The sequence below is a fragment of the Doryrhamphus excisus genome, chromosome 19, assembly GCF_030265055.1.
Source record: "Doryrhamphus excisus isolate RoL2022-K1 chromosome 19, RoL_Dexc_1.0, whole genome shotgun sequence".
Taxonomy (NCBI): Eukaryota; Metazoa; Chordata; class Actinopteri; order Syngnathiformes; family Syngnathidae; genus Doryrhamphus; species Doryrhamphus excisus.
Window position 1 is genome coordinate 5,645,499 of NC_080484.1, and position 23,753 is coordinate 5,669,251.

Here is a 23,753-nt window from a genome sequence, read left to right on the forward strand (position 1 = left end):
TCATTCATGATAATAGTCAAGATATTTCTTTATAATTCACCAGTTGCCTAAAAACAATGTATTGAGCTATTAGCGTACATACTTCTTTTCATAGGCAGCATCTTGGTTACCAACGTGATCATTTTACATTTTTAATGAAAAGGTAGCAACGTAATAGTAGAAAGTCCTCATGTCCAACACAGGACATTGGACAAATGTGTTGTTTTCAGTTTCGGACAGCCAGGATGTATTTCACACTTGTAGAGTATTGTTCCTTCCAGAGAGTAACAATGCACGGTTGGGCCTCAGGAGGAGAAGCAAGTGGCTACGGTTCCACTTCCGGCCTGCAGATGGAGTTATATAATAACAAACAAACAAATAAGCAGCTTAACACATTTCCAAGGATACATTTTTATCGTCTTTATCGTTTATACGTAGGTTGAATATGTACTTATTATGTAGTATAATGTATAGTAACTCAGCAGTAGTGCTATGTAAATATTTGAAATGTGTCTATGAAAATGATATTTAACATACAATTTAATTAATTGCATAACTGAATAAACACTGGCCTTGGCGTGAAAGGACATGTGCGTCGTTGCAAGTGCGCATCTTGCTTTGCGCAACTTCCTTCTCCTCCTCCTCAGGTTGCTTGAAGGAAGGAGGCGCGTTCACGCTCCAGGACGCGCCCACCTCCCCTGCTGACGTTTTTAGCAGAACTCTCCGCTTCATCGAGCATCCACGGGAAGCAAGGAAGGAAGGAAGAAAGGAAGGAAGGAGGGTTTGCTTTGGTAAACTGCAACATTAAAAGTCTCGCTGTGATCGACGACACCATGGTTCTGCAGAGGCTCTTCCGCGCGGTCATCATGGGACCCCCCGGTTCCGGCAAGGGGACGGTGTCTGGGCGGATCACGAAAACTTTTGGCCTGGAACACATCTCCAGTGGGGACATTCTCAGACGCAACATCAACGCTAAAACGGGTGAGTTTGCACGACTCGTCCAAAAGTTTAACAAGACTTCGGTGAGGTTTAAGTTGAGAGCTTTTCTGTATCAGTTTATCTGGAACACACACACACACACAAAAGACAGTTTTATCGTTTTAAGTGACGTAATCAAACTGGTTTGATCGCACTGGGAGTAGTTGACACTGGAAACAAGTCGGACTTTGGAAGGTCTGCTCCTCAAGATCACCTTGACTGCACATGAAAAGAGCAGTAAAGATAAGCATGACAGAGCTTTAGTTGTCTGGGTATCAACACGGATACAATGTGAATGATCATTATGTAGATTGCGTTACACAGATCCCATATGTGGCCCGCAGGACACTAGTTTGAGGCCCCCGCCTTGATATGAAAGTTTAATGTTAGTGCGGCCCACGCAAGTTTGATATGGATGCTGTATGGTATCATGTACCCAGAAAAAATTATTACGTTTGATTAATGTTCATGTTAAAGGTTAAATTACTGTTAATAGTTATCCTCCCTATCCGTGTGGAAGTGGTAAGTTTTTGGCTATTTAAGTTTAAAGGAAATAACTTGAAGGCTACCGTTTAGGTCGCTAGCTCTCTAGTTTGCAAGTTAGCATGTGTCTCAAGACCCTGCAGTTGCGCAATATGTTGTAAATAAAAAGAGTATAAATGTGACTGTAGTCGTGTTTTGTCATGTCTACAGGGCTCTAATAATGCTTTGTTCATTTTAATCTGAAAAAAATCATTTGTCTACCCACCAACTATTTGTGTTTTTTTAAGTTTTTATTATTTGCTGTTTTATTATTATTATTATATTTATTTATTTATTACTGATTGATTGATTTTCTTTATTTTTGATTAGTTTATTTATTTTTCATCTTATTTTGTGTAGAAAAATAAAAAATAAGATATTTGAGAACAGTGGAATGTTTTATCAGAGCTTTTCTTGTAGAAAATTGGAACCAAAGTGAAGTTTTTTTAAATATTAAATTTAATAAATGCAGGTTTTTTTTTTTTGGAAAACCTGATGCGGCCCAGTCTCACCCAGACCCGAGCTCCAGTGGCCCCCAAGTAAATTGAGTTTGAGAGCCCTGCTATATGGGTAATATACAGTAGTCATGTGACCAGAGGGTTCTGCTGTTTTTAAGGATCAACTGGCATGAGTGACGTTATAGACCCTAGAGCTGTTAACTATTATACCATCATTTGCTGCTAGTCTTTGCATTTGTAGTGCTTCTTGTTTAAACTTCCAGGAATTTGCAAAGAAAAGCTGCTGTCAGATTGTTCAGACAGTGGAAGCCGTTTATGTCGACATGACCAGAACCGAAAAGTAAACATTGCCGGCACATTTCCTCTGTGAGACGTAAATGAAAAGGCGTGTTTTGTTAGTTGCTGTGGTAGAATCCAGGTTCATGTGTGAAAGGTTATTATATGAACCATAAAAAACAACAAAAACATGCCATTTGTTTTTCTGGAGTCAGAGTTGGGACTGCTGATGAAGGCCAGTATTGATCAGGGTCAGCTGGTACCAGACCACGTCATATCTCGCCTCATCCTCAGAGACCTGAAAGCCATCCCACAAAGCAGCTGGCTGCTTGACGGTAAGAAAATATCAAAAATATTATATGTTTCTCCTCAGCTACTTTCTGTGTCATATTTCCCTAAAAACTGTGTGCAAGGGATATGTAACCCAATCCTTCCGTTGTTCCTAATCATAAATAATCATAAATAAAAAAAATAAAAATGAAGTATTAAAGTATTTGGGAGCAAGTGGTCGGGTTGAAAAAAACATATATATGTCTTTGGTAGCGAATGAATTAATGAGATGTATTATTAGATATTAAACTAAGTTGTCAGCCACAACACAATGCTACGATGTTTTGTTAGCTTAGCATGTATTGACCAACATTAGATTGCTTCATAAACCAATAAGTAGCATGCTAGCTGACAACCAGACTAACAAGCACAAGTACAGAAAATACACATTACAAAACCTTTTTTTGCCCGCAAAAAAATATAGATACAAAAATATAGAGAATATACATTTTTAAATGTTGTATATCATCCGTCACAAATGAATGGGTAAGACACTTTTTCTAAAATATATAAATGTACAGTCTGGTCATCGTGCATCATCCTCCATAAACCAGGAAGTAGCTTGCTAGCTAACAAACATAATCTTTACGGAGAATATACATTTATAAAAAAAAAATTACGTTAAGTTATTTTTTTTACCATTTCCGTCACAATGGAATCGTTATCCCTTTTTCCTAATAAAATAGGACAGTCCTGTCATCTTACATTGTCGTCCAGAATCCAGGAAGTAGCCTGCTAGCCAACAAACAAGCACAAATATGGAAAATCCACACATTCAGACATTAGCCTATTTTTATACTATAAAATCCTGTCCTCCTACACCATCCTCTGTAAACCTCTGTTAGCCTGCTATGTCGCTAACATACAAACACAAATACGGAGAGTATAAATTTGTAAATGCTTTCTCCCACAATTTATTTTCATTTTTTACCACTTCTGTCACAATCTAGTAGCTAGCTCCTTTTCCCAATATAAAATAGCACAGTCTTATCATCTTAAAAGCATCCAGAAACCAGGAAGTAGCCTGCTAGCTAACAAACAAGCATAAATATGGAAATGCACATTTTAATAACTATTTGACATGATTTATATAATTTTTTCACCAATTGTGTCACATTCAAACAGTTGCCCCTTTTCCTAATATAAAATGGTACTCTCCTGCCTTTTTACATCATCTTTACAGAGAATATACATTTATAATTTTTTTTATGTTAAGTTGTTTTCATTTTTTTTATTTCCGTCACAGTGGAATAGTTATCAATTTTTCCTAATAAAATAGTACAGTCCTGTCATCTTACATTGTCATCCAGAATCCTGGAAGTAGCCTGCTAGCCAACAAACAAGCAGAAATATGGGGAATCCACATTTTCAAACTTTTTTTGACGCAATTTATATTATTTTTCATCTTTTGTGTCACATTCAGACATTAGCCTATTTTTATACTATAAAATGGTACAGTCCTGTCATCCTACACCATTCTCTGTAAACCTCTGTTAGCCTGCTATGTAGCTAACATACAAACACAAATACGGAGAATAAAAATTTGTAAATGCTTTCTCACACAATTTATTTTCATTTTATACCACTTCTGTCACAATCTAGAAGCTAGCTTATTTTCCCAATATAAAATAGTACAGTCTTATCATCTTAAAAGCATCTAGAAACCAGGAAGTAGCCTGCTAGCTAACAAACAGACACAGAAGCACAAATACTTAAAATGCACGTTTTAAAACTTTTTTTATGCATTTCCTATTATTTTCAGTTTCATTTGAACAGTTAGTCCCACTTGAGAATATAAAATGGCACAGTCCTGTCGTCCTACATCATCCATAAACCAGGAAGTAGCCTGCTAGCTAACAAACAGACAAACAAGCACAAATACTTAAAATCCACGTTTTAAAACTTTTTTTTGATGCATTTCCTATTATTTTCAGTTTCATTTGAACAGTTAGTCCCGCTTGAGAATATAAAATGGCACAGTCCTGTCGTCCTACGTCATCCATAAACCAGGAAGTAGCCTGCTAGCTAACATACATTCAAGCACAAATACAGCGAATACACAGGTTTTTTTGTATCGTCTTTGTTCGCCGTTAGTCACATTGGAACATTGGAATCATCCTCCAGAAATTGCTAGCTAACAAACTGACTTTAGATACCAAACCCCAACACTAACCCATAGTGGTCTTTGTTTCTTCCCATTGTATTTCTCCTTCTCGCCAAAAGGGTTCCCTCGAACCGTCAACCAGGCAGAAGCTCTGGACGACGCCTACCGCGTGGACACGGTCATCAACCTCAACGTTCCTTTCCACACCATCAAAGAGAGACTGACCTCGCGATGGACTCATCTGCCCAGTGGCAGAGTGTACAACGTAGACTTCAACCCGCCCAAAGAGCCTGTAAGTAAAACACCTTTTATTTTTCTGTTGACTACATCTTCTTATTCATGCTTAGCAGGTACATCCATTTGTAAAGTATAGACATACGTATGTATATAACATACACACTACCCAGCATGCCTTGCGGGTTACACATTTGTATAAAATAGGCATGTATATCAGTGTGTAAGCGTTTTAATGCCCCACATAGTTCTTGTGGTGCAGCAATCAAATAAATCCATCATAATATTCAGGAAAATGTATAGATAGACATATTGAAAACTACCATGTATGATACAGATACACAATTCCACTACCACCATAATGAAAGTTTTAAGTTTTGTATGAATATAGGATCATTTTGAGGGACCCTACAAAAATGAAAAAAAAAATGTATACACAAATCCCTCGTTTATGGCGGGTACCTGGTTCCAGACCCGACCGTGATAAGTGAATTTCTGTTAAGTAGGATTCCTTTTTCATAAATGGAATATTTTCACAGCTACGGCATAGAAAGAACTGTTTAAAACCTTCTAAATCCGCTTTTAAACATCATTAGAGCCACCTAGACATGAAGTAACACCCCTATATTACCCGATATAGTAAAGTTAAGACAGTTTACCTTGTAGGGGGACAGGAAATGAGGTCGGGGGGGTTCAGAGTTGAGTTTTAACCTGAAAAGTGCCAAAGTTTACACAAGCCAATCTAATTGACAAGATGTTATAATTGTTGTTGTCCAAGCACTAAATTTAACAGCGGAGCCATTGTTCATTCATCATCAACCAACCAATCAATGTGGTCAAGCTCCAGTCATGTGTTTCAGGGTCGTGATGATGTCACAGGGGAACCTCTGGTCCAGAGGGACGACGACACGCCCGAGACTGTCACGCGGAGGCTGAAGGCCTACGAAACCCAGACGGAGCCCGTCCTAGAGTACTACAGGTAGATAAATCAATCACAGATAATAGCGCACTCACACAATGAAGTCCATAGTAATCATGGCCCAAATTAGCATAACAAAGCAAATGGCAATTTTTCTGGATTGCCTAATTGCTCTGGAGTACAAGTCGCACAAGGCCAAAAATGCATAATTGGGTAGAAAAAAACATACATATACATAAGTCGCACTGTAGTATAAGTCGCATTTTACTTGACCAAAACCGACATTACGTCCTCTTGGAAGGCAAGTTCTAACAATAAAAGAATAGAGAACAGGCTGAATAGGTGTAAGATATGCTAACACAATGGTTATTCAGCTACACCAAAAATAAATAAATTATGTAACATAAACAGTTTTTTCATTTATAAGTCGCTCTGGAGTATAAGTCGCAGGAACAGCCAACCTATGAAAAGAAGTGTGACTTATAATCCGGAAAATACGGTAATCTTTGGTGAACTTGTCAACATCAGCTGGTGAGGTACTGCTAGCATACAAGATAAAGTCACTGTTGGAGACCCCTGTGATAGCATCACTATCTTAAAGTTGGACACACTACGCCAGGGGTCTCAAACTTAATTTAACTGGGGGCCACTGGAGCTAGGGTCTGGGCAAGGCTGGGCCGCATCAGGTTTTCCAAAAAAAAAAAAAAACAACGCATTTCTTAAAAACAGAAAAATAGACAAACCTTTTCAGTGCTTTGCTTCCGATTTTCTACAATAAAAGCTCTGATAAAACATTCCACTGTTCTCAAATATCTTAATTTTTATTTTTCTGCACAAAATAAGATGAAAAATAAATAAACAAATCAAAAATAAATACAATCAATCAATCAGTAATAAATAAATAAATATAATAATAATAATAAAACGGCAAATAATAAAAACTTAAGAAACCACATATAGTTGGTGGGTAGACAAATTATTTTTTTTCAGATTAAAATGAACAAAGCATTATTAGAGCCCTGTAGACATGACAAAACACGACTATAGTCACATTTATACTCTTTTTATTTACAACATATTGCGCAACTGCAGGGTCTTGAGACACACGCTAACTCGCAAACTAGAGAGCTAGCGACCTAAACGGTAGCCTTCAAGTTATTTCCTTTAAACTTAAAAAGCCAAAAACTTACCACTTCCACACGGATAGGGAGGATAACTATTAAGTTATTTAACCTTTAACATGAACATTAATCAAACGTAATAATTTTTTCTGGGTACATGATACCATACAGCATCCATATCAAACTTGCGCGGGCCGCACTAACATTAAACTTTCATATCAAGGCGGGGGCCTCAAACTAGTGTCCTGTGGGCCACATTTGGCCCGCGGGCCGCATGTTTGAGACCCCTGATGTATACCATTGCTTTCGGAAAGGTCATACGGAAAGATTCCATTCGGAAAGAGAAAAACTCCTCATGTAAACGTTGCTAGTGATATGACCTGCATCACTTTAAATGTGTTATGACGATAACAAGAGAGCAAGGTTGGTAAGTTAGCTTGTACCCCATAAATGTAATAGCCACTTGTACTTAGCCTGTTGGGAAGAAAACCAAGCTAGCTTGCTGCTGCCAGAGAGGCAGTGAGAACTTTTTTTTAATATTTAAGTTTGTTTAATTTGAAATATTCAGTGTAACTGTACAATAAGGTACACATATACGGTAGTTGCTGAGGAACTAATGACTAAAGTACATACATGTTATGGACTATAAGCCGCTCCGGAGTAAAAAAAATATATAGATACAAAAATATAGAGAATATACATTTTTATATTTTGTATATCATCCGTCACAAATGAAGGGGTAAGCCCCTTTTCTAAAATATTTAAATGTACAGTCTGGTCATCGCACATCATCCTCCATAAACCAGGAAGTAGCTTGCTAGCTAACAAACAAGCATGAATACGGAAATACACATTTTTATAACTATTTTTGACACAATTTATAGTATTTTTTATAGTATTTGGTAAAAACCAAAACTATGTCCTTTTGGAAGGCAAGTTCTAACAATAAAAGAATAGAGAACAGGCTGAATAGGTGTAAGATATGCTAACACAATGGTTATTCAGCTACACTAAAAATAAACATGAACAGAAAAGTGTCCAGTCTTTATGTAACGTAAACAGTTTTTTTTTCATTTATAAGTCGCAGGAACAGCCAACCTATGAAAAAAAAGTGTGACTAAGAGTCCGGAAAATACAGTAGTTCATCTTCAAACAGCTAAAATAACGCATAAGGCTAAAAATAACCAATTACGGAAAAATGTAATCCAATACTTCTCTACAAGAGAGGAGAAATATGATCTCAGGGAAGAAGTTCATTTGAAACACTTCTATGCTAGGACTACGTTAAAAAGCCATAGCATTTCAGTATGTGGAATCAAACTATGGAATGGATTGAGTAAGGACCTCAAACAATGCACAACGATGAGCCAATTCAAGAAACAATACAAGCAGTTGATGTTTGCTAAATACAAGGATGAAGAGTCTTGAACCAGTCATGATGTGCTATATATATCACTATATTGACACTTACTATGGTACACATTATGGCATTGGATGCTCATATCACCTTGTACTTCGGTATGAGGTGCATTATTAAAAAAAAAACTTAAACTGTATTATGGAAAGCAGGAAGTGAACAAATGTAACAGTTACTGATTGTAAAAGTACCAGATGGAGGGGTAGGATTTAATAAGCTTTGCTTCTTCCTACTCCTTTTGGACATGTGGAACTGTGAACTGATTATTTGATGAATTCAATTGTAATCTGATGCATGTTCAAATGAAATTAAACCATTACCAGAATTAGGGTTCCTTTCTATTGTTTCATTCCTTTCCTCATTTCTCCTGAATTTTGGAATTGGTATTATCATTATAAATGTTTCCAACCATGAAATAATTAGGGTAGTTACTTTTCCTGTTAATACTATTTAGAATGCCTCGGGCTGCTCTAATATTGTTTTTGTACTTGGCTTCCTTGTTTACACTCTTAAGATTGTAGTCAACTTATAGAAGTCTTATATGTTCTTTCTGCTTCTTTAGTTTGTTGAATGTGTAATTCCTGTGTACTGTTCTTTTTCTTGCAAGCATTGCTAAGTCTGTGTTTGCTCAGTAGATTATACAACAGCTAAAGAATAAATGTGTTTTCAATGAGACAAATGGGACGGGGAAAGGGTAAAAGTGTAAAAAGAAGCGAACCAGCAAGTACTGACCTTGCAGCAGGAAGTGATACGCATCACGTCTGTGTTTGTCTTGCAGGAGTAAAGGCGTACTGGAGACATTCTCCGGGACAGAAACCAACAAGATCTGGCCTCACGTAGAAGCTTTCCTCCACAAAAAGCTCTCCGTGGTCAACAAGGGGGTTGCCTAGCAACACATGACTGACTCTTTCTCCTGTTATTATTCATATAATATTATTACGGATCATTCATGTCCGTCAGTCCTGGATGGGACAAAACATCTTATTTTATTTGAATGGTTCATTCAGATTTAAACACTCCTAAAAGATATTCTTAATTTAAAAACACTTCGATTGTAGGCTTTTTGCCACCTGGGGACCATCCCTGATATAGGAAGTATTTTTAACCACTTCCTGAAGGGAAAGTGCATGGGATGTTCCAGGAGAGATACTGTGCCTTTGAATGTTGTATGTTTTTAACATGCCTTACAATGGATGTGTGCCTTTTGTTCATTCTTAACAGAAGTATGTTAAAAAAACAAATAAATGTGAAAATGAGCTGTTTTTTGGAGTTGTTACCTTCGCCAAGCACAGCGACGAGGTTATGTTTGTTTTTCTGGGTTCAAAATAACTTGAAAAGTTCTGAATGGATTTGGATTAACTTTTCAGGAATTGTCAGAAGTGGGATATGGAGAACCGACTATGTTTTGTGGCAATCAACGTCTGGATCCAGGAATTTTAAAAATGATTATTTAACATTGCGTGATCATACCGTTTTCGGCGTTTCTGCATAAAACTCCACAAAAATGGTCTGAGTACTTGTAGACCACTTGCACTATCAAATGAGATGTTAACATGCTACATTAGCATACTTCCATTTTTTGCAATTTTTATGGATAGGCACATGTACAGTATAAACAGATATCGTTATCATGCTAGTTGTTGCAAACCCCAGCATGTTAACATTGTTAGCATGCTAATGCTAACATAGCAGCATTTTCAAGTTTACATGGGTAGACACATACTGTATGAGCACTTAGCATTATCGTGTTAGCATGCTAACATTAACATGCTAACATTGCTTGCATCTTAATATTAGCATAGTTGGATTTTTAGCACTCCAGCAGCCTCCCCCATTCCAAAAACATGCTAGGTTAATTGGCGACTCCAAATTGTCCATAGGTATGAATGTGAGTGTGAATGGTTGTTTGTCTATATGTGCCCTGTGATTGGCTGGCCACCAGTCCAGGGTGTACCTCGCCTCTCGCCCCAAGACAGCTGGGATAGGCATAAGCAGCATAGAAAATGGATGAATGGATACATTTTCATTTATGCTATGTGTTAGCATGAGCATACTAGCATTTTTTTGCTAATTTTCATGAAGATAAAGTTATGCAGATACGTACCACTATCATGCTAGGTGTTAGCATGCTAACATTACTATGTTAGCATTGCTAGCATTTTAATATTAGCATAGTTGGATTTTTAGCCCTTTTCATTTATGCTACATATTAGCATGACCATACTTGCCTTTTTTTCAATTTTCATGAATATAAACTTTTGCAGACAAGCACAGCTATCATGCTAGGTGTTAGCATGCTAATGTTAGCGTGTCAGCATGCTAACATGCCTGTACTGTACTTATTAACATTTTTAGCATTTTCAGAGGTCAACATTAATGTAAACACTTAGCGTTATCATGCTAGCATTTACGTCAATCAAACCCTTCCATGGTATGTGTTCATGGTCAACAAATCTAACGATTCAATACAATAAATGTTTAAATTAATCTAAATAAATTATTTTCTAGCCTATGCCTGATTGAGTCCCGGTTTGACTTATTTTTTCAATATTTTGTAAGTCCAAACACCCCGTAGACACTATTAGGATGGAAGAGCTGGTTTTAGCATACCGGTGGGGGTAGACGACCACAGCGTATCCCAACTGACATTTTAGGAACATTCTCAACCGCATGTTGCATCAACACCTGAGGAAAAATGTCATGCATTTGTCAACACTGATGAGATCGGTACATATTAAAAGGAAATAAAATAAAAATAAATAAAAAAAATATGGAAATAGTCCCATGAAATATAACTATTGTTGTTTTTGAAAACAAAAATAAATCACAAAATAATGGAGAGATGTGTTTTTAAATACCATACCACATGAAATTATAAGAAAGCTAAAATATAAAAGAACAAAAATGCATGTAATGTTACGAGAAAAATGACGTATTTTGTGGGAAATGCAGTAAGTCATACTATTACGACATTACCTTCTACAATATTGCTTTTAAATGTGATATATTCTTTTTTAATTGCATTCACCTCAAAGAGATTACAATTTGGAGTTGGAATAAATAAAAACATATCCAAAATGGAATATTAAAATATCCATTCAACTACTAACTTGTATAAAATAATATCACCAAGTAGAGTGGTGTGGAAAAGTGTTTGTCCCCTATCAGATTTCTTAAGATTTTTGTCACACTTAAATGTTAGAAACTAATTTAAATATTAGTCAATAACAACACAACTGAACAAAACAATGAAAATTTTAAATGAAACTTTTTATTATTAAGGGAGAAATAAATCCAAAGTGTGGAAAAAGTGTGGAAAATTATAAAGATTATATTAAATAAAGATATTATAAATAAATATATAAAGATATTATTAAAATTATAAAAATAAAGGATTATAGAGTCATTTCTAAAGCTTTGGGACTCCAACCACAGCCAACCACAGCGAGAGCCATTATCCACAAATGGCCAAAACATGGAACAGTGGTGAAACCTTCTTAGGAGCGCAGCTACGAGTCATCCAAGAGGTCACAAAAGACCCCACAACAACATCAGCAAAGAAGCGCAGGCCTCACTTGCCTCAGTTAGTCAGTGTTCCTGAAGAACGACCTACATGGAAAAGTTGCAAGACCAAAACCACTGCATTTAGGCTCGTCTCAATTTTTCCAGAAAACATATTGAAGATCCCCAACACCTTTGGGAGAATACTCTCTGGTCTGAATGTGTGTGTTCCATTACATTTCGGAAAAAGAACCTCATAGCAACAGTAAAATATGGTGGTGGTAGTGTGATGGTTTGGTGCTGTTTTGCTGCGTTAGGACCTGGAAGACTTGCTGTGATAAATGGAAGCATGAATTCTGCTGAAGGAGAATGCGGAGCCGGGCGGCACGGCGGTAGTGTGGTTAGCGCGCAGACCTCACAGCTAGGAGACCAGGGTTCAATTCCACCATCTCTGTGTGGAGTCTGCATGTTCTCCCCGTGCATGTGTGGGTTTTCTCCGGGTACACCGGTTTCCTCCCACATTCCAAAAACATGCTAGGTTAATTAGCGACTCCAAATTGTCCATAGGTATGAATGTGAGTGTGAATGGTTGTTTGTCTATATGTGCCCTGTGATTGGCTGGCGACCAGTCCAGGGTGTACCCTGCCTCACGCCCGAAGACAGCTGGGATAGGCTCCAGCACCCCCCGCGACCCTCGTGAGGAAAAGCGGTAGAAAATGAATGAATGAATGAGAATGCGGAGCCATCTGTTGGTGACCTCACGCTGAAACCAAGGACAATGATCCAATATGCAAGCAAACCAACCAGGAAGAGTCAAACACTTTTTCACACCACTGTACAAAAACTAACTATACATTATAGTTTTGTTTCTATAATAAGGAAAATGCTTTTTCCCCATTTTATGGACCAATAACCCCCCCACAATATAATTTAACGAAGCAGCATCCGGTACGTTTAATTCCAGCTAACAGAGTGTAAGAGAATACAAATTGGTCATGCCACTCAGCAGCAAACTGATATTTATTCTTGTCTAATTCATTTATTTTATCTCGGTGAGAGACAGCTGCAAGCCTGAGCAATCTGGCACACTGCCCAAAAAAAACAAACATTTTTTTTTAACGTCAGTCAATGTGAAAATAAAAGCAAAAGAAGAAAGAAAGTGTCAAGCTAGTGACAAAGCTCCTTTCCAGAGAAGGATACAGTGTGAAGCGTTATCAAGTGCTTGGAATATAAAGTGCACGACACATTCTCCTTTACGTCTCCGCACAAAGCCAACGTCAAAGCTCAACTTTGGGAAAAATATAAATTGACCTGACATAAAACCGCTACAAAAAAAAAAATGAGATGAGTGAATGCAACAAGGACGACCATTATTTGGTGGGATGAGCTAACCTGACGATACAAACGTAGTGTTAGCTTCTACATTCATTAGCTCAGCTACTTTAGCTTTGGACACAAAACGCACGGCAATTGGTGCATTTAATGCTGTAAAAAAAAAAAAAAAAAACATAAATGACTTGTAATGGGACGCCGAGCGGAGCATTAGCATAAGCCAACTTGTGTCCTCTTTAAATGCAACTTACTGCATGCGGTCCCCAAACACACCACCTTGGTTTCTCTGCCGTAAGATGGCGTCGTATATCTGGAGGTGGAGATACTTGCCACACCACCTGCACAGCAGACGTGGCATCTGTAAAGCTGATGACGCATTGGATTCTTACAAAAACAAACAAATAAGAGTATGCTACCGTTCAACTATTGGTGGAGGTGGTGATAGTATTACATATTTATCATCATACAGTAGTAATATACACTAAAATATACATCTTTCTTTACTGTGGTTCGTTGGTTCCAGACCCAACCGTGATGTCAAATTCCTCCAAGTAGGAGGAATCTTCCCACATGGAAGATTTTAGAGCATAGAAAACCTGCTTACAACATTCAACATATTCTTATTCTTATTATTAAAGCCCTCAAGACATGAAATAACACCCCTATAGTAGGTTTGGGCATCGTTTTAATTAGATTCTGATTCCTCATTTCGATTAGAGTTGCGAGAGAGTTTTAGTTTGCATGGTTTAAATGACGGCGCTAACCACAATACTTTTTGGATGCAATCGATTTTTTTTTATGATATGTGAAACATTTTTTGTTAATATGGCTTTTTTACGACAAGGTATTAGGTTTGAGAAAAATTCTTATAATCTGGGATTTTGGGAATAGAGTTCTAAATTTACAAGAATAAAGTTGTAAATTTACGGGGATAAAGTCATATTTTACAAGAATAAAAAAAGTAGCAACAAAGTTGTAAATTTACAAGAAAAAAAGTGGTAATACTACCTTTGCCCAAGTCACCCCTTTCCATGGCTGTCTCGGGCAATGCCTGTTAGGACGGAATATTAAAATAATCGGAGATTTAGAGAACAATGTCAGAAATATACGAGAAAAGACCAGTAACTTTATGTAACAAGCGTTGCCTGACAACACTATTTTTGTAAATATACGACTTTTTTCCCTCTGGAAAAAACGACTTTCAAAATGTCCGATTTTTTTTTTGTGTGTTCGATTTTCCCCTGACACGTATGACACGTAATATAACAACTTTATTTTCTTAATTTGATTACTTTTTTCTCGTACACTTACAACACTATTCTCGTAAATATTTGTTCTTTGTTCTTGAAATATCAGATTTTTAAAAAAATGTGCTCGATTTCCCCGACACATATGACATGTAATACAGTAAACCTCGGATATATCGGACTCGGATATATCGGAAATTCGCTCACAACGGACAGATAAAAAAGAACCGATTTTTCTGTAATGCATTTCCAATAAAAATTCATTGCATATATCGGATTTTTTATAACGGATTTCGCCTATTTCGGACAAAATCTCCAGTCCCGTTCCAATGCATTTCCATTAAATTTCCCTCGCATATATCGGATGGCCGCATCGTGGCGCTCCGATTCGCCGAATCGTGACAGGCCGCTATACGACGTCATTTGCAGCGTTGCCTGCGCGATTTATATTCACGTTTATGATTCAGATTTAGTACAAATATAAAAGTGAGTGACGTCAATAATACTAGCACAGCAGTGAATGAGATCTTAACCTCACTATTGGAAATAACGTAGGCCTGACGGGCGTAACAGGGCCTAGCTTAATTAACAATTTGTTATGCTCAGAGTCCAATAAAGTTAAATTCTCATTACCTTACGTCTCTTTTCATTGCCCAGTCCAGGTTCATTGGAAACATAGTCAAGGAAGTGCCTTTTTATAACGGATAAAATCCGATTTACGCATATACCGGATATAAATCCGATATATGCGTAAAACGGACATTTTCCAGTATACGCATATAACGGATTTCGCTTATATCGGACAAAACCAGTGGGAACAATTGAATCCGATATATCCGAGGTTTACTGTATAACAACTTTATTCTCGTAATTGTATTTTTTTTCTTGTCAACTTCTATAATCCTTGTAAATATAAATATTTTTTTTCCTCTAAAATGTACAACTTTGTTCTCCAAATGTCAGATTTTTAAAAGTCTGCTAGATTTCCTGTCTGACACATATGACATATAAGATTACGACTTTTTTTATACATACATTTACGACTTTATTCTCATAATATTAAGACTTTTTTTAATCGTACATTCACGTCATTATCTTTTCTGAAGTTTACTACTTTTTTCTCCTAAATATACGACAATTCTCATGAATTGAACTTTATTCTCTAAATCTCACATTTTTTTATGTGGCCCTGAGTACACTTTCATAAAAAACATGTTTGCTTTTGAAAAGTAGTATTCTTTGTTTTCTCCTATAATAATGTTGGTGTAAGCTATTTTTATTTTGTTAACACAATTCAACAGGACATAGCCCAAAGTGCTTTTATTTTGAAGGCTGCAAGGGTGCTGTGTGGGTTGAGAAGGTCCCATGACTGCAAATAAATAAAGCTGGCTGGCCGTCGCCCCCTTGGTAGCCCCCGTCCTTTATGTCCAGCCAACGTCCACATCAGCTAGCATCCCGAAACTCTCGGCTACGTTAGCGAGAGACGGACGTCTGATTCAGGCGCCATTTCCATACTACGAACGTGTGTCCTTTGCACGTTGTCATCGTGTTGCAAATGTTGCACGGAGCCGACCGCTCTTTTTTTTTTTTTATCAAGTTAAGCAAACTTTCTCAACTTCATTTGTTGATGTTCACGACTATTTCGTCCGGTCGGCGAAGTCAGCCTCAAATCTCGAAATGGAAAGGAAAGCATTTGTCGATGCCGGGAGAATCGGAATGTTCGTTGCGGTTCCCATGGATGCCCCCCACCCCACCCCCCTTGCCCAATATCATAGATACGATACAACAGGCCAAAAACACACACGTTAGCATTGAGATAGTTCCTTGTTGTTGTTTTTTTTTTACTACTTCCTGTGGTGGCTATTGTCTCATCAATGTAACATTACTGACACCTAGTGACCACAGTAGAATACTACATGTCAACACAGCTTTTTGAATTTAGAACACTTGCTTAAATATGTATTTTTTTACTAAGCAGCAAGGGATGATTGTATACTAATTATTTAAATTAATTGTGGCATAATTATGAGAAAATGTACAAATAAAGCCTTAAGTTTATTTTTATTTTTTTTTCTCCACTGTAAAGCGTCTTTGAGTACTCTGAAAAGCGCTATACAAATAAAATGTATTATTATTATTAATTAAGCCGATGCCTGGTTGTCTCTGCAGTTAAGTAAACAAACTGCAACTGTAGAATTATGGCGCATGCAAGCTCCATAGTTGTCTAAATTGTAAACATAAAATGAAAAAATAAAATAAAATAATAAAAAAATGTTTTGCACTTTTACGGGACGCCATGGCTTTCCAAGGATTGTCACCGTCGCCGTTAAAGAGGACACAAGCCAGCATTGAAGCTCACACTCACCACCTTCTGCTCTTCATCATCATCATCATGGCCGCCTGATGATGATGAGGATGATGATGACGATGACGGAGGCCTGCATAAGAGACACGGAGCAAGGCCAACAGTGCTTTTCCATTCATTCCTGCGGTGCTCCGAAATGGTGAGGAAGAAAGGCGAGTGTCCTAAGAGGTCTCCATCATGCGTATATCCTCGCTTTCTGGGCCGTCATCCTTCATCCACCGCGCCGCGCTCGTCCACCGTCCGGCTTCTATACGACGCCTGCTGGGGAACTCCGACACCTGCTGGGAGGAGAACGCATCAGGAAGTGGTTGGTCAGCTTGGGGTTGGACAAACAGGTAGGGAAGGGAGGAGGTGCCATTTGTACCAAGGAAGTCTTTGAATTATCACAATAAAATCTTAATATTGGGAGAATAAAAGCCATAATATTCCAAAACTAAAGTCTTAATGCTATGGAAAACCATCCATCCTTTTTCTATGCCGCTTATCCTCACTCAGGAGGATGCTGGAGCCTATCCCAGCTGACTTTGGACAAGTCCAGGTACACCCTGGACTGGTCACCAGCCAATCGCAGGGCACTATACAGTATTTATAACATTACAAAAAAATAGTAATCTGCGAGAAAAAAAATCAAAAATATTACAAAAATAAATTCTTATCGTTAATAATAAAAAGGCGGTAGTTTAAATCCTAAATTTACTAATATGAAGTCAAACTAATCGTTACAAGAAAAAAAAACACTGTAATTTTCCAACTACAAAAAAGTCATAATGTTCCATAAACAACAGAATTATTCAAATTACGAAACAATTGTCAAAAAAGTCACAAAGTTATGTTTATTATCATGACAAAAATATAGCATGGCATAGATGGCAAAATGGATAGCATCGGGACGAATAAGTACATTTAATACATTTGGAGGCTTAAAGATGATAAAACCAAAACATTTGCATGTTAGCAAATGAGTATAATATCTAATAATAAATCTCCCCACCAAAAGTCTGGGTTGGAGGGGCGTGTGCCTCAATTATATCCATTTTATTTTACGGTCGTGGCAATGCAAAAGGTGCAAATATGGCTATCAAATAGCTGACTGGTTTGCAGGACGCCCCTGTGGAAATGGCGGTGAAGGATTAGGCATCAGTTGCCTTGTTAGAGGATTATAACCGCGATTATGTAAGCGCTCTCCGCCTCTTTAACATTCATGTGCCGGCATTTCCCCCGCTAGCACTTGGGACAGATGGCTTGTGTCATCAAAACACAAATAAAAAAGCTCCTAATGATGAATGTGAGGTGAAAGCAGAGAACGACGCCACCTCGCTTCCAGCAGGCTAGGCTGCATTCCTGGGAGGCCGGTTTTGCCAACATCCCCCCCCTCCCAGGCAGTGAGGCAAGCGGCGGGGGCCCAACGCAGGGGAAAAGGAGTCACCATTCAGAGGCTCATTAATTAACCGAGGGAATCCGCACTTTGGAGTTGAGTGGGCTTCTCACGCGTATGCAAAGTTTAGAGTCACTTTTCCATTCTATTGGATGAAAAGATGGCTGCCAAACTTTGGACAGCAATGTTTCTTCGAGCCACACTGCAAACTGCTGGAACTAAATCAGAGGTGTCCAAACTGTGGCCCGGGAGCCATTTGTGGTCCATGGCACAGTCTAAAAATAGAAATCAACAAGAAATCTCAAAAAGTCACAAAAATGTAAGAATAGATGTAATTTCATAAAAATAAAGATAAATAAAATTAAATTACATTTTTTAAATGTTTTTATAAAATTAAAAAAAATATTTATTATTATTATTTATTATTTATTAAAATGTAAAAACTATTTATATAAAAAAAATTTAAATAATGAAATTTCAGCAACATAGAGTCGAATAAAAAAATAAAAATTTTATTAAAAGATTATATATTGTTTTAAAGTGATAATATGAGAAACAAAATAATGAATAAAGTCGACAGTTTTGGAAAATTAGGTTGGGGAAAAAGTTATAATATTATGAGGATAGAGTCAAAATATTACAAGAATTAAGTCATAGTTACAAATAGATTTATATTTAAGATGGAAGTTGAAATTACAAAATAAAAAAACAGCTGTAAAATTAAATAAATTAAAAATGTAAAGACAAAATACTTGTAATGTGAAGAAAAATAACAATTTTAGTAGCATAGTGTTGAAATCAATAATTGTAGTATAACATTTTTTTTAAAATTTCGGTTGGGGAAACACTTATTACAGTTAGTACAATAAAATCAACAAGAAAATAGCCAAAGATTATTCAACAAAACATATATATATATATATATATATATATAACTTCTTAGCATAATTACATGTGTTGCTTTACAAAATATCAGAGTGGCAAATCCTGTAATTTTTCACTAATGAGACCCTTGCTGGTTTGGAAAACGTTTGGACACCCCTGACCGAAACGATGATTGCCATTTTTATAGCTCAATAGCGCCATTTTGTGCCCGTGGGTGAGTACTGCAGCTGTCTGACAGCCACGTAGACCTGCTACCTGCATGCCAGGCACCAACACTCACTTGGGGTGAAGAGCTGTGGGCTTCTTTGGGGTCCAGCCTGCAGTTTGTGCCGTTACTGGTCTGCTGCGGGTTACTGCATGCGACACTTTTACACCGAGCCTCGTGTTCCCTCACTCTGCGTTTCAAGGCCTCCAGCTCGCTGTGGAAGACTTCCAAGTACACTTCTTGTCCTTCCTGCACAAGGGCGGCAACGACAGACATGTCATCATCACGGCGACACGGCTGTGAGCAGGGGAAGCGGCTTTTACTTTGGCTTTTTGGAAGAACTGCCTGAAGCAGCCTCTGGGGTCCTGCCCAGAGTTTGACGCCATCTCCAGGATGAACTGCATGGCGACAGCTTGGTGCGCCACCTGCTCCATCAGCGCTTCTTTCTGCGGGAAACGTCAACATGTTTCAATGCTGCTCGCAGTCGGAATTAGCCGTTATCGTTTACCCCTTCCTGCTGGAGACGGATGCACCATAAAAATAGGTAGTTGGCCGTCTCGTCACAGATGAGCTGAGGCTTCTCGGCCAGGAATCGCTGACTGTCATCCCATCGCCGCAACATGCCTGATAGACAGACACATACTGTAGATACAGCAGCTTGATAGACATACAGTCCATATAGTATGGCATAGTACAACATAGTACAACATACTGTGTGACTTACCAAAGTGCCTGAGCTCTTGTTCATACTTTTGCACAAAGGTCTTGCACTGATCCACCTCTGCCGGTTGATTTTGAACATTGATGATACTCTGGTGGACAAAGACCACATTGACTCCATTAAAACATTTAATACTATAAAACGCCAACTTCTCCATAGGTATGAATTTGAGTGTGAATGGTTGTTTGTCTATATGTGCCCTGTGATTGGCTGGCGACCAGTCCAGGGTGTACCCCGCCTCTCGCCGAAAAGACAGCTGGGATAGGCTCCAGCATACCCCCGCGACCCTCGTGAGGAAAAAGCGGTAGAAAATGAATGAATGAATGAAAACGCCAACTTGTCCATAGGTATGAATATGAGTGTGAATGGTTGTTTGTCTATATGTGCCCTGTGATTGGCTGGCCACCAGTCCAGGGTGTACCCCGCCTCTCGCCGAAAAGACAGCTGGGATAGGCTCCAGCATACCTCCCCGACCCTTGTGAGGATAAGCAGTAGAAAATGAATGAATGAATTATTATTGTTTACCATAGCACATTTTGTACTGTAATGTATATTTACTTTTGTATTATTTATTTTAATGTATTCATATTATTATTTAAATGTATATGTATCTTTAATACTAGTTTAATAAAGTATACAACCTCATTTATTTTTTTATTTTATGTTTTAGTAATGTTTTATGATATATTTTATGATTTTTTTATTACATTTTAATATCGATACATAGTTAATTAAGTAGTTTTTATCAGTGGGAAAACCTTTTTTGAAAATACTGTATTTAAATGTTTTATTATAATATCTGGTATCTCCTTTAATGTAACAGTGCAGTGCATTTTTTTTAAATACTTGAATACTACATTTTCCATTTACATAGAATAATTATTCTAGTTACATGTTCATTATCTTCTTTTGTCTATTCTATCTGTTTTAATTGTCTTGTGTAAAAAAAATGTATTCATATCCCCACTAAATGCCATAGCCCAAATAGATGCCTGGTACTCTCTGCAGTCGAGCAAATGAGCACACCTATCACCATATGAGGAAATTTGGGTATTTATGACTGGTGCTACCTTATCAAAAACGTCCCAACTCCCGGCGACCCCGAGCACGGGTCCGCGGCCCGGCTGCTGCCCTCCTCCCAGCATGCTCTCCTTGCGCCGCCACTCCTCCTCCGTGTGCGTCAGCTCCGTGGGACAGACCTGCGTGCGTGCGCGCTCCTGCTCCAGGGACTCGGAGCAGTGGACCCTCAAAGAGCACAGGCGCTCCTGGGCTTCGGCCAGCATCCAGCTGGACACGATGGAGGTCTTCACACAGCGCTGCTGGCTCTGGCAGAGGGACGCCATGGCGCAGTCACATGATGATGCTGGTGTCTGCACAAGGGAACGCACATGAACACATGGTCCCATCATGCATCTGTCTCTGCTAGTACACAACAGCTGAATGAATCATCAGAGTATTTTGGGATTCAGCTTTTATGACCTCTATACACCAACCATGCTTTAAGGAGGAGATTGAGAGGACTAAAAATACTATATTATTCAACACAGCCAGCCAGTAGAGCTGCTGTCTGGAAATATGTGGGACCTGAGGGACCTAACTGAGGGATGCAAGCCGAAAATAGACCACCACAGAATATCATGAGAGAGAAAGATATGCCTCCATTAGTCCCACTTTTCAAGGAAATCTACTGCAATCAGCCATGCAATCTACTATAACTTTATTTGTACTGTGTCACAACACAGTCAGGCAACGCCAACCCAATTAGCTCGCTTTTAGTGTCGTTTAGCTTCCGAGAAATAAAAAAATCAAAGTGTCCAAAGTCTGAGCCACCTACCTGCTGAATGGGGCTCACGCCGCCACAGCCTGCCACCGTCCAAAGCGGATCACTGTCGGGCTGTGCGTCGTTGTTGCTCCGCCACTCCATCGCTGCTCAGCTAGCAGCCAGCTAGCTAGCCTCGCCTTAAAATGTCAAAAACAGCGTTGCCCCGTAAACGATTCACTCATGCGGGTCGCCAGTGTGGGGAACTCCGCTCCCCAGTGCCACAATTTCAGTGTGGGAGGAAATAGGTCAAAACAGCTGCTGGAGCAGTAAATAACGACAACGACGGCAACAACAACAACAACATGAAGTTCACTGCTACTCGCTTGTGTCACTCTTAAACTGGGACGGGACAAACAGCAGTTCATAGTTATCCGTTCCACGTGTTTCTCATCTAATGGTAACGACACAAAATTGACAACTCATTCACTTCAATGTTATTGTGTATGAAAAGCGTTTCTTTCACGTCTTCCATGTCCTCTGCCTTTTGTTTAATTTTTCTCAATCAATTTTCTCAGCCCAATCTGGTATCGGAACAAAAGTTTTGGAAGAGGGCCAAAGAAAGGATGAAATGATGCAATTGGAATTTCAGCGTGTCCATTTTAAAGGAAAAGTACAACTCTTACACTTTTTCACCTTGAATATATTTACGTATATATACTATTAAAGGACAAATAGCTTCATTATCATACACATATTGATATATGCCTTGGGCGGATGTACTACATGGTCTCTAACCTCCTTAATGTCAATGTTTGTCTGTAAGTAAAACCATACACTCTGGCTCATATATATTTGTTTTATAATGAATATTGCAATAAATATTAGCCATGTGTTTCGCTGTTTTTTTAAATCTATTGAATCAAGTAGAAGTGTGTTGTTGTTAGGACGTAGCCCAACCGAATGATGGCGGTAGTGGACTTTGAACAAGCATGACACGCTTTTTTAAAGACCAGGAAGTATCCTCCTTTAAAAATGTCCTAGTCTTTGACTTACAAGGCAGGCCACTCTGAGAAACTAGTAGTGTAATAGTAATAGTAGTGTATTAAAAGTATGTTATTATGAAAGTCTTGTTAATATTATTGTGTTTATATTGTTGTAATTGGTTTTAAGTGAGACTATAGTCTTAACAACGAATGCAGGTGGAATTTCCAAATAATCTGTTGCCTTAAGGTAAAATCCAGGGCAAAATTGTGATAAAATGTCTTCCGACTGGACTCCAAAAGTAGCAGTAGCTCAACCTAACAGCGAGAAAACGCTAACGGTGAGTGATTTTAAGTCAGTAAAACGAAAAAGTACATTCACATTCGTTTTGTTTGACATTTATGCCCTAGCGTTCAAGCATCAAACCAATAGTTTTTTTTTTAATTTGGCACTAGGTGTGAGCTAGCTAAAATGGGTCGGACCAGCTCACAGGTAGACTCTCCATGTTAGTCACTTTTACCTTTTAAAACACTAATGGTTGAACTAATACAACATTGGCGCTACAACGAATGTCGCCACAGTTTGAGTTTATCTCGTTATTTGTAATGTTTGCTAGCACAGCGTGAAGGCTGGTTCCACCTTTTGACCATAAGGGGGCGATAGAGGATAAAGTAAAATGGCGGCGCCTACTTTCCAATTTGAGCGGTCCAAAACAGCACGGAGAATGGGGAAGAGGCTCCCATAATTAACCGTAGTCATGTCTTTGTAAAGTGCTGCACACACTCAACCTTAGCATATGACTCTATGGTTGTAAGCACGACGTCATCCCGTATTTGAGCACTGGTTATGGAGAATCCTAGCCAAACATTTGTGTTTTAATATTTCCTATAGAATGACAACAAGCAAACACCATCCTGTGGACCAAAATGAGCTGTACAACTCCAGAGGCAAAGGGTTTGTATCCCGTTGTGATGAATAGTTTTTTTTTAACATCTAATCCTATTGACGTGTATGTAAATGTGGTGCCTGTGTCACTGTAAA

General features: G+C 38.3%; 3 protein-coding genes across 13 annotated transcripts in view; 2 read left to right on the top strand and 1 right to left on the bottom strand.

Annotated features, from left to right (window-relative positions):
- Positions 1 to 33: 33 nt before the first annotated feature.
- On the top strand, positions 34 to 9,693 carry ak3 (adenylate kinase 3). The gene is made up of 5 exons (XM_058056216.1): positions 34 to 960; positions 2,429 to 2,548; positions 4,767 to 4,939; positions 5,742 to 5,860; positions 9,117 to 9,693. Exons 1-5 carry the CDS (start codon positions 813 to 815, stop codon positions 9,226 to 9,228), a joined length of 672 nt encoding a protein of 223 aa, XP_057912199.1. The 5' UTR covers positions 34 to 812; the 3' UTR covers positions 9,229 to 9,693.
- A 3,135-nt stretch (positions 9,694 to 12,828) lies between these two features.
- On the bottom strand, positions 12,829 to 22,125 carry cdc37l1 (cell division cycle 37-like 1). 5 transcript variants are annotated; one of them, XR_009120141.1, is made up of 8 exons: positions 21,804 to 22,125; positions 21,040 to 21,339; positions 19,973 to 20,060; positions 19,757 to 19,872; positions 19,572 to 19,694; positions 19,324 to 19,497; positions 16,784 to 17,064; positions 12,829 to 13,509 (listed from the first exon to the last, which is right to left on the bottom strand). XR_009120141.1 is itself a non-coding variant. In XM_058056215.1 (7 exons), exons 1-7 carry the CDS (start codon positions 21,891 to 21,893, stop codon positions 16,945 to 16,947), a joined length of 882 nt encoding a protein of 293 aa, XP_057912198.1. In that variant the 5' UTR covers positions 21,894 to 22,125; the 3' UTR covers positions 12,829 to 16,944. The 5 variants fall into 5 exon arrangements, 4 of the variants coding, with proteins under 4 accessions (XP_057912198.1, XP_057912196.1, XP_057912195.1 ...); XM_058056215.1 differs by having other exon boundaries at positions 12,829 to 17,064; positions 21,169 to 21,339; XM_058056213.1 differs by having other exon boundaries at positions 12,829 to 17,061.
- Positions 22,126 to 22,820: 695 nt separating this feature from the next.
- Positions 22,821 to 23,753, top strand: part of exd3 (exonuclease 3'-5' domain containing 3) — a 62,603-nt gene continuing 61,670 nt past the window's right edge. For 3 of the 7 annotated variants that reach the window (XM_058056363.1, XM_058056362.1, XM_058056360.1), the window contains exons 1-2: positions 22,823 to 23,052; positions 23,604 to 23,666. In XM_058056363.1, coding sequence (XP_057912346.1) covers positions 23,639 to 23,666 — 28 coding nt within the window. In that variant the 5' untranslated portion in view covers positions 22,823 to 23,052; positions 23,604 to 23,638. Of the gene's footprint in view, positions 23,053 to 23,603; positions 23,667 to 23,753 lie in introns of all 7 variants that reach the window. The other 4 variants (XR_009120160.1, XM_058056364.1, XM_058056366.1 and 1 more) reach the window with 3 other exon arrangements.

Coding starts and splice junctions, on each gene's coding strand:
- ak3 (XM_058056216.1), top strand. CDS start 813: ATGGTTCTGCAGAGGCTCTTCCGCGCGGTCATCATGGGACCCCCCGGT. Junction 2,549..4,766: donor AAGCAGCTGGCTGCTTGACG/GTAAGAAAATAT, acceptor TCTCGCCAAAAG/GGTTCCCTCGAACCGTCAAC. Junction 5,861..9,116: donor CCCGTCCTAGAGTACTACAG/GTAGATAAATCA, acceptor TTTGTCTTGCAG/GAGTAAAGGCGTACTGGAGA.
- cdc37l1 (XM_058056212.1), bottom strand. CDS start 21,893: ATGGAGTGGCGGAGCAACAACGACGCACAGCCCGACAGTGATCCGCTT. Junction 19,498..19,571: donor AGTTCTTCCAAAAAGCCAAA/GTAAAAGCCGCT, acceptor GCCCTTGTGCAG/GAAGGACAAGAAGTGTACTT. Junction 17,065..19,323: donor CCCACAGCTCTTCACCCCAA/GTGAGTGTTGGT, acceptor TTCTCCTCCCAG/CAGGTGTCGGAGTTCCCCAG.